Genomic DNA, 10,453 nt, shown 5'->3' on the forward strand with positions numbered 1-10,453 from the left:
ATAGCATCGTAGTGCTTAGGCGAAGCCCTGCACTGATCACATCATCAACACCGTCACCACGCCGTCGTGCTGACGGAACTCTCCCTCGACCCTCTACTGGATCAAGAGTTCGAGGGACGTCATCGAGCTGAACGTGTGTTGAACACGGAGGTGTCGTACGTTCGGTACTTGGATCGGTTGGATCGTGAAGACGTTCGACTACATCAACCGCGTTAACTAACGCTTCCGCTTTCGGTCTACAAGGGTACATGGACACACTCTCCCCCTCTCGTTGTTATGCATCTCCAAGATAGATCTTGCGGATCGTAAGAATTTTTTTGAAATTGCATGTTACGTTCCCCAACATGGGCACCTTCTGGCGTTGAATCACAACCAAAAGAGCGACCATTTCCTTCTTCGGAAGGACTACTTTGACACAACCAACCCGCAATTCAAACATTAGAAATTTCGGCGGCGTTTTTGTATGAGTAGGCATCTTTTCAACCGTATCAGAGAGGGGGTAGTCGGATACGATGACTATTTCGAGTGCAAAGAGGATGACCTTGGAAAGATTGGCTTCTCATCTTATCAGAAATGAACTACAGTCGTCTGGATGCTTGCATACGAGTGCCCGGTGATCTCATTGCTCAATACGTCTGTATGAGTTAGTCTACATGCCTAAACTCCATGCACAAGTTCTGCAAGGCTGTGATTGTTGTGTTTGGCCCTGAGTACTTGAGAGAGCCGACTGCTCAAGATATAGCCCGCTTGTTGGCGATGAATGCCAGCGGGGGCTTTCCAGGGATGCTTGGCAGCATAGATTGCATGCACTAGGAGTGGAAGAACTGCCCTTCTGCTTGGCAAGGGCAGTATAAGGGCCATGTCAGGGCTTGCATTGTCATACTTGAGGCCGTGGCCTCACAAGATCTCTAGATCTGACACTCTTTCTTTGGCATGGCCGGATCACACAATGATATCAACGTGCTTCAACGCTCGCCGGTGTTTGCTAGGCTTGCCAAAGGCAACAACACATCGATGAATGTTACCATCAACGGCCACAACTACGACAAAGGATACTACCTAGGTGACAGTATCTATCCTCAGTGACTATTGTGAAGACAATCCCCAACCCTGTCAGAGAGAAGAGGAAAAGATTTGCCCAAGAGCAACAGAGTGCTAGGAAGGACGTCGAGCGTGCCTTTGGTGTTTTGCAATCTCGATGGGGCATCGTTCGGTATCCTGCTAGGACTTGGAGCACGAAGAAGCTGTGGGAGGTGATGACTGCTTGTGTGATCATGCACAATATGATCGTAGAAGATGAGCGCCCGGAACGTATCCACGATCAAGGGTTTCGGTTTCAGGGTGAGAATGTTGTGCCTGAGCATGGAAAAGCAGCAACGTTTGAACACTTCACCCAATTTCATCATGACATGCGTGATTGGAAAACTCGCATGCAGCTGCAAAATGATTTGATTGAGCATATGTGGGCTCATGTTGGCAACCAATAGATATATCTTTTTTATTCGGCTTGCAAAACTATGTGAGGCTATTTTATTTTTATTCGGCTTGTAAAACTATGCTTAATTTATTTGGTTGTGAAACTATATGTTTGCTTGTGAAATAATGCAAAATGTGTGCATATTTGTTGAAAAAGGGCGGCCAGCCGGCCGCGACAGCAAATATGGGTCGGCGCGTTGGCGCACTACCGACCCAAATAATAAATTGGGTGGACACCGAATGGGCGGCCGAACCAAATGAACAAAAAAAGGACAAAAGCGCCGTCCGTTTGGGTCGCGCATTGAAGTCGCTCTTATGCTTATAATTTATTTAAAAGTGGTTATATTATTTTATTTGGAAACACTGTGATGTGCAGGTTTATTTGTTTCTTGACTTGAGAAGTCCCACGAGGATTGTGAGAGGGTGTTTGGTTACAGGGACTAGACTAGAAAAAGTCCCTTTTAGTCCCTATGTAACCAAACATGAGGGACTTTTCCTTAAGGGACTAGAAAAAGACTCTATTCGATGGTCTTTTTTCTTTAATCCCTGAGACTAAAAAAAGTCTAGTCCCTTACAACCAAACACCCCTGAGCCATGTCGAGCACTTTTATTTGGGTCGATCTATTTCCACTCATTTTTGCTTATTTCCTTTGCTAATAAACAATAAATAAATAAAAAAGGTGTTGACCAAACCATCTGATCTCATCAAGTGAGGCCACCTCAGTCGACATAGACTCGCACTAAACCGTGGGCCATGGACCGGTTAGTTGGGACGTCGCCGACACAGTGGTGTCAGCAGCCATGGCATGACACAGATACGTCCAGCATGTGATCTTGAAGTTTGTGGAGTTGCAGATAGCAAATCAGAAACTGGAGGATTCAACGGAGACGACGCATCTCGAAAGCGGCACCGTCAATTTCTAACTGTTTTGTTTGGCCACACTCCACTGTCTGATTGCAAGTCACCGGACATGTCCTTTGTTGTGTGACGACCATGCGTTCTGGTGTCGTCCCCTTGGGTGCGCGTCACGTCAGTAGTATCAGATCGCAGGAAATCTCCTGTGCCTCCTCAGCCTGCTGCCGTGTCTGCACTACCGCCGCGAGCGATGTCGGTGCTCTGGCGGGAAATTGAACGGCGCTCCTACGGTCATGGTTGAGCACAGTGAATAAAAACACACTGGCACGGTGGAGGTACAAGTGCAATTAGTAGCAAAGATTCCATCAGTTCAAGGAACCGACAGTCGAATGATAGAGCATACACATACAGGAAGTGCAGCCAAAAAAGCTTCAGGACTAAAGATTTCATCCTGGAAGGCCACTTGTATAACGAACCCACCACTACGAAAACTAGTTTTTTCTCTATCTGTATGTATACACCGGAGTTTTTTTTTTTCCTTACAAGAATATGTCAGACAGGGTAAACACACACACACACAAGGGAACTAAAGAATTGAGCGGAGAGCCGGAGCGGACAAGAGCGGAAAAACAGATACAAATGGGTGTGGCGAGAGATTTCACTCCAGCCGGGGCAGGCGCTTTCTCGGGCACCACTCTCATGCAGGCGTACAAACGAACAAGGCCGTCGTCGTTAGTCGAGTAAGCACGCATCAGCCAAACCCAATCGCATTCGCACGGAACTCAAAGACCGCTAACAGCAAACCAGGCCGCATCTCCCACCTATTTACACACAAAAATCACCACCCCCCCTACAGGGCGGGCTGCTGCTACTATACTCTGACGGGAAACCCAAAATTCTGGAGTATCCTGATCTGACCCCCGCTGCCTGCCGTGGCGATGGCCATGCCCCAGGCCGACCGGCTCGGGGCCTGCCCGGCGGCGTCACCGTCGGGGAGACTGGTGCTGGACCGCAGGCTCTGTTTCGTCGGCGTCATGAGCTCCTCGGGCCAGGTCGCAGACGCTCTGTCGCCGCTGTGGTTCGAACCGTCGCTTAGGTCATTGTGGCTCTGCTGCTGCTGCTGGAAATCAGAGGAATCTCCGTCAGGATACTCGGACACACAGTCCAGCTCCTGGTGCTTCCTCCTGGAGTTGGTTCGGGACGTCGCCGCTGACCCCGCCGTGGATGGCAAGGCAGCGGCCACCGTCACGTCCTGGCAGTAGAAGTACTCGTAGGAGTTTGCGACAGACACGACGCCCTTGCTGCTGCCGCTTCTTTGCTCAGGGCCGTCGTCGTTTCTCCACATGTACACATGGGAGTTTTCGCTCGCTGAGATCACGTATCTGCCTCTCGCTGCGTAGCAAGCTGAGATTTGGCTGTTGGTGTTTCGGAAACCTGAAAGAGAAAAGGAGGCAGGGCGTCAGCAACCGACAAAACATATGGATATCAGACCCCGTCCTAAAAGAAAGATATATAAGTATTTTATTAACATGTTAATTGGACATTACGAGCTATCAACTCAACACAGTGGATTCTGACAAGTTTTGGCGCTTTGCTGAAAGGAAGAACATGACAGCAGAAATTGGTCTCCACCATTCACATTCAATCAATGAGCAGAAATAGCATTACTTATAAGCTGGTTACCACACCATGATTGACAGCTGCAGCCCTACTCTAAACAGAACTTTCATACAGCGAATAGAATGATAGGTAACAGTAGCAAATAGGTTAAACAGGTCAAGGTAAACTTTAAAGCAACAGTGTCTCGAAAAGATTACTGGCCAAACCTTGAAGATAATAGCAATATGGTATATGACACAGTAGCTATGTTCGTTAAGACCTTGATACCTTTAAATTTGTGAACTAGTTCAAAATCATCAATAACTCGGATCCGTGAATCGGCAGATGTGATGAGCACCTTCGAAGAACTCCCTGGAAGGAACTGTTCAAGTAACTATGATTCAGTAAGAGAGGAAGGTTATCATCTGTATGGCCTGGTGTCAGAACAGATACAGAAGTTTTTAAAAGTAAGCACCTGAAATCCAGTGATCTTCTTCTGGCGGGACTTCTTCTTTTTAGTTTGCAAGTCAATTTGTCTCTGTTGGATAAGCTTATTATCTGGTCAAGGTCACACAAAGGGTCAATTCTGAAGGAAAAGTAAGAGCTACACATTCAAAAAAATAAGCTTGAAAATGTCACAAGTCACCAGAGCAGGGGGAGAGAGAGAGACCTGATGTGTCATAAAGATGACAGCTGCCCTTGTGGGAACCAACTAACGCACTCTTCAGGGAAAATGAAACTTGGTGTTAGAACTTAACAAACGGAACACATTTCGGGTCGAAAGTATACAAACCTGTCCATCAGGGGTATAGCAAGCAGCAGTGACCATTTCATGCAGATCATGCCAATCAACAATTTCACGTTTTGGAATGCTCCAGATGCGGACCTTTTCATCCAGAGAACCACTAATGAAGTATCTATCATCGACAGGGTTGAACTGGATGCATGTCACTGGAAAGCAAAGCAATACAGGAAAACTGAGGATGATGCTGACAGAGTGAGAGGCATTCCATGTGTGAGCTAAACTGATAATTAAATCAAAATCTTACCATAGTCACAGTGTGAGAACGTTTTCAAACATGATACACTTGACATGTCCCATAACTTAACAGTTTTATCCATTGAAGACGAAAGCAAGTACTGCACACATGAAAAAGAAGTTAAGATAAGAAATTTTGTGAAGACACCTGAATCATAATAAATATTGTTACAAGATTCAAACAGTGGTAGCAACTAGCAACCATAGTTTGGACGCACTGCTGGAGTCACTATTGCAAATTGTGAAGTTTGGATATGTCGCTAGCACAGTAAGGTATAATTGTTGGCTTATAGCTGCCTGCGACGAGGACCCAACAATGTTTATGCATCTAATCTATAATCATGCATATCACCTTTTTGAATGATACTGAACATCAGAAATGTCGGAAAACTTCAAGGTGCAGGTCCTAGTTTCTAGTAGACAGTAAGACAAATCATAACTGAACGGCAACTAAAATTCAAACTCCATGAGTAATAACATGCATGTTATGCAACATGCTAGAGATTTCCTGACGTCCCAAGATACATTTAAGCCTAACATAGTTATTAGCCCATGGGCAAGAACATTCGATAAGTAAAGGATAATATATAATTCGGTTTACTATTAAAACCTGGGACATCCTAACCATATGGGTACATAACTCCATACTATTTCATGCAAGTCTAGTAGAATGGATTTGACCTTCAATTGAACCTAGAATCAGCTTGGCCTAAAAGGGGTAAAATCGGCAATAATGTAGTCCCAAAATAAGGCTCAAATATACTGGCACAGCACATTGTACCGTGGATGGCTAAATTTTGCAAAACCTCATATCATGCTTTACATCAATGAATGCAAAAGACTTAATCCAACATATTTCCAACATTGTAAATTTAGGCACAACAATCTTAACTTCGTTTGCTCTCGAGAAAGCACAACAATCTTTCCGAACATCCAGCATAGCATTCTGTGTATCTAATCAATCTCAATTTATACAACATTTCTAAGATCTAATCCCTTTGGAAAACTCAAACGCAAATGAGTGTTCCCACCTATCATGTGGTTAAATTGAGAAGCTTGTGTCATGATAACATGATAAAGATAACTCCAGTAGTTAACACTCTTGGAATTAAAGTACTTCATATCACATTTTGAAACACGTATTATCTAGTTAATTTCGAAAAAGAAAAGAAAAGGGAAATTACAAACATTACAGTGTGAAATGCTTATGTTACAGTCTGGGCACTAACTTTACTGTTTGATTCAATTGCCACTACATGTATCAAGATAGAAATAATGACCACAACAGGCAAACTGCAAGCTTGGAGAGCACATTCCTTTCTTTAAGACAGATAGCGGGTTCAGTTAGTTTTATGCATTATTACAACCTTCCTTTTGAAGAACAAATTTCAAAGTAGTAATCGCTTAGAGCTACAGGATACCAGTTTGCATACAATATGGCCTGTGTTTCTAAACCACTACAATTCGATTTGCTATCTGTCAGTTCATCATTTACAGTCAGCTACACTCTAAATGTCTGGCATGGCTGGACTCTCAAATATGGCAAAGAACTTTGGGGTTGCTCAAACAATGCAGTACTTATCAAGTTCTGCCTTTAAGAGACTAAGAATAAAAATGAAATTATTGAGGACTAATTAATCGACAGAGTTTTCTAAATTAGGCAGAAATTGGGTTGTGGGATTAAATTCAGTGATCACATTGTAGTCAACACGAAACAAGTTCAGGTATTAGAATGAGAAGCAACATATCATACCTGTGACTTGGACCAGCATAGATCAAGAACATCCATTGAATGCCCCTCAAAAGTTTTGACAGGTTTTTCCGACAGTCCAAACACATGCTCTGGCACCATCAACCGGTCTGAGCTACTGGATTTCCGACATTGCGAGACCCTCGCCCGGAGTTTCTTATCCCAATGGCTCCCATCCACAGTGGCCAAGGCCAATGTCGGCTCTGGCGAACCATTGCACATCACTGCAACAAATGGATTAGACACCCCATTCTCCTCTCGTCTCCTTTCAAACTCCAACACTTCCCAGACATGGATCACACAGTCCTCCCCGGCACTTGCAAGGTAGCGCCCATCGGGGCTAAACTTGATACTCCAGATAGGGCCGTAGTGCGCCCGTACCTCCTGGTTCATGAACAGCCCACTGAGCTCCTTGTACGACTTGCCGTACAGCCGCACCTTAATGCGCTCTGGGCCATGGTGCACGGCGCCGGCACTATCCTGGCTGTCATCCGTGGCTGAGCTGGACCGGCGTCCGCCCTTCTCCGATGACGTGTCCTTCTCGTCGCTGCTTCGGCGGTCACGGGAGCCGGCCACCATGGAGCCAGCGACGTGGCGGATGGTACGAAGCCAACTAATGCGGCGCCTGGGCCGGGCCGCGCCGTTGCTGGAGTCGGAGCTGGACCTGTGGACGGGAGTGGAGGCGCCGTCGTTTGCAATGTTCTGGCGGCGCATGAGCTCCTGCACGATGGGAGAGCGGCCGACGCAGAGCTGGAACTGCTCCAAGGTGAGCTGGCGGCCCGTGCCGACCTCGCGGAGCTCAAACTCTTCCTTGACGACGAACTCGGTGCCGTCGTCGAGGTTCCGGATTAGGCACCTGGGGTCGGCCTCCGCCTCGTCGTCCTCCGGCATGGCCTCGGAGGAGCCCGACGACGTGCGGCCCCCTCGCGGCGGCTTGGTGGAGGTGGGCACGGCGCCGTCCGATCTGGATCGGGGCATGGGCGAGAGCGTGGGCGGGCGGACGGGCCCGTCGTAGGAGACCGATCGGCCCATCTCGAGGCGCGCGAGGGAGGGGTCCCCGGCGAGCCCCATCATCTGGAGCAGCCTCCTGCGGCGCTCCTGCACGGGCGCCGGCTGCGACGTCCACAGGTCGAGCGCCGCCGTCGCCGCGGCCGCCGGGTGGGCGTAGGCGTCCCGTCGGCGTCGCTGCTGCAGCGCGTGGTCATCGTCGTCCGAGGCGGAGGTGGATGAGCCGGAGGAGGAGAGGACGCGGTCCCGCGACTCGTAGAACACCTCCTCGTCCTCGTCCTCCTCCTCCTCGCCGCCGCTCATCTCCCCTCGCGCATTGACCGACCCGGCGAACACCGCGAGGAGGAATCGCTGGCCCGCCGGGGCCGGGGTCGGTGGGGGAGAAGAATCACGCAGAACGCGACGAGGGGTCAGATCCAGCAGCAGCGGGAGGGGAGGCCCGCCCGCGCGCGCGAGGTCGTCGGCGGAATCGCGACAGGTTCTTGCCTGCCCTCGCCCCCCTCGTCTGCGTCTGCGTCTGCCTCGGTGGTGGTTGGTGCCGAGGCCGCCGTCGTTGTTATTGCGGAGCGATGCCTCTCCCCCCACCCCCACCCCTCTTCCGCGTGCGTCGTCGTTGCTGTCCTTGTTGTGTTTACCACCATCGGTTACTGTTTACTGTCGGGCCGGTCGTACTCCCCCTTGGCCTTTTCGGAAGGCGGGGGTTAAAATCCGGCCGCCATGGGATGGGACCCGTCTGTCACCCACCGCGACACGAGTCGAAGGGCAGCCGCTCGTGCCGTTTCGGGGAAGCGGGCTAGTCCCTGCGGAGGCGGGGGCGCCTTCCCCCATTCGGACGGGCGGCGTGCGTGTCCTCGGCGTTCGCTCAGCACCTATTATCTGGCGACGATGATGATGATGAGGCCGGGGGCGGCCGTTCGGTTTACGCTCCTGTTTACAGCAGTGGTGTCGTACGCCGTGCTCCTGCTCAAACGCCCACCGTTGACCTGCGCACACCGATCGTGTCTTTTCAGCAGGAGCGAGGCCATTTCCTGATGGATCGGGGAGAATAAAAGAAGGGACACGATGCCAAACCCGGGCACGTAAAAAGAAGGAAGGCATACGCCGTAGACGTAGCCCCAGGGCAGCGCCACATGCGGAGTGTCAGGACCATCGCGCGCAGAGATTCATCAAGGCTCCTCTCTCCCGCTAATAAACCCCGTCGGTCGGGCATCCTATGCCGGCCGGTGGCACCAGCGTGTCCGTGTCCCTCACGAGCCCATCCCTCCCTCCCGCGGGAGGGAAAAACCCATCCTCCGGCTGACACGGTGCGGTGCCCGTAACCGTAAGCCTGTGCCGTAACGTGGAGCACGGCGGCACGCGCGCATCTCGTGTCCGTCGCCTTGCACCCCGATCGCGCGAACGCGGCCGTTGCGTCCGGACATAAGCGCCCGGCGCGGCAGCATGATTAAGCAAGGAGCGAGCACAAGCCGCCGTGTAAAAACACGCACGGTAGACGGAGCACCGTCCACGGCTTTGCCGGGTCCCATCCCGGCTCCTAGAGCATCTCTAATTATCCCTAAGGCCAACTCCACCGCACGACCCCAAACGGACGTCCGGATTGACCGGATTTTGTCCCTTGGGGGCGCCGATGGGTTCGGCCGTGTCCGGCCTTGTCCGTTGGGTCGTGCGTGCGTCCACCGCACAACCGCACCTCAAATCACGTCCGTGTCAGAACATGATTTAAAAAACAGAAAACATAAATAAAATGACTAAAAAAAGTCAATAAACGCAGTTTAATAAACATAAAACTTAGTTGGGGGTCACGGCCACAAAACGGCCCAGTTTCACGTTCGAGTGACATTAATAATTAAACATAAAAAAGAAAAAGAAAAACGGCCGCCGCCCGCGCGCTCCTGCTCGTGCCCGTCGATGCCATCGCCGTCGCCGTCTTCAGTGGCCGCCGGTGTCGTCGTCGTCGCTGACGAGGTCGGCGTAGGCCGGCGGCGTCCAGAGGTGGGCCGACGATGCGTGGTAGACGGGGGCGGGCTGGACGGCGGGAGGTGCCTGCACCACCTGCTCCTGTGGCGACGCCTCCCGCTCCGGTGACCGCAGCGGAGTGGCGCACCAGTTCACGCCCATGCTGGCGGCCATCTCCGGAGCAGTGCAGGACCAGCCCCACCCCTGGCCCAGCAGACCCGAGTGGAACGCGGCCACCGGCTCCTCCTCCATCTCCGGCTCCGCAGCCACCACCTCCAGCTCGGGGATGGCTACCTCGCCGGCGGCGGAGCGGGCCATCATCTCCTCGAGGCCCTCCCATTTGGCGCTCATCGTGCGTGCGCATGGAGTCCTCCATGACACGCGCCATGAGACGGGCCTCCTCCTCCGCTGTCATGCGAGGAGGTGGTGGCGGCGATGGAGATGGCGAAGGAGACGGCGTGGGCGTGAGGCCGCGCACCCGCCTACGCCCGCGCTCCTGGGGAGCAGCCGCTCGGCGCTCTGGGCGTGGCCGTTGTGGCCCCGTCGACGTGCCGGCGAAGAAGGACGCCCGCCGCGTGTCGTGCTCATCGCGGAACCAAGTGTCCCACAATGGCGAGTCGGGGGCGTACCTCTCGCCGTAGTAGAGGTCGTCCGGGAGGAGGAGACGGCGGCGCTCGATCTCCTCACGGCGCGCACGGCTGGTCACCGGGACCGGCGGGATCGGCACGCGGTCGGCCGACAGGTGCCAGTTGCTGGGGAGGTGGACGTC

General features: G+C 51.7%; 1 protein-coding gene across 2 annotated transcripts; it reads right to left on the reverse strand.

Moving 5' to 3' along the window:
• Positions 1 to 2,747: 2,747 nt before the first annotated feature.
• LOC119364923 (WD repeat-containing protein 44-like) lies at positions 2,748 to 8,322 on the reverse strand. Of its 2 annotated transcripts, none has more exons than XM_037630496.1 (7): positions 6,724 to 8,322; positions 4,981 to 5,071; positions 4,725 to 4,882; positions 4,602 to 4,653; positions 4,407 to 4,489; positions 4,220 to 4,325; positions 2,748 to 3,766 (listed from the first exon to the last, which is right to left on the reverse strand). In XM_037630496.1, the coding sequence occupies exons 1-7, from the start codon at positions 8,029 to 8,031 to the stop codon at positions 3,204 to 3,206; spliced, it is 2,361 nt and encodes a 786-aa protein (XP_037486393.1). In that variant the 5' UTR covers positions 8,032 to 8,322; the 3' UTR covers positions 2,748 to 3,203. The 2 variants fall into 2 exon arrangements, with proteins under 2 accessions (XP_037486393.1, XP_037486394.1); XM_037630497.1 differs by having other exon boundaries at positions 4,220 to 4,313; positions 6,724 to 8,321.
• Positions 8,323 to 10,453: the final 2,131 nt, after the last annotated feature.

This window comes from Triticum dicoccoides, chromosome 2B (genome assembly GCF_002162155.2).
Source record: "Triticum dicoccoides isolate Atlit2015 ecotype Zavitan chromosome 2B, WEW_v2.0, whole genome shotgun sequence".
In the NCBI taxonomy this organism is placed as follows: Eukaryota; Viridiplantae; Streptophyta; class Magnoliopsida; order Poales; family Poaceae; genus Triticum; species Triticum dicoccoides.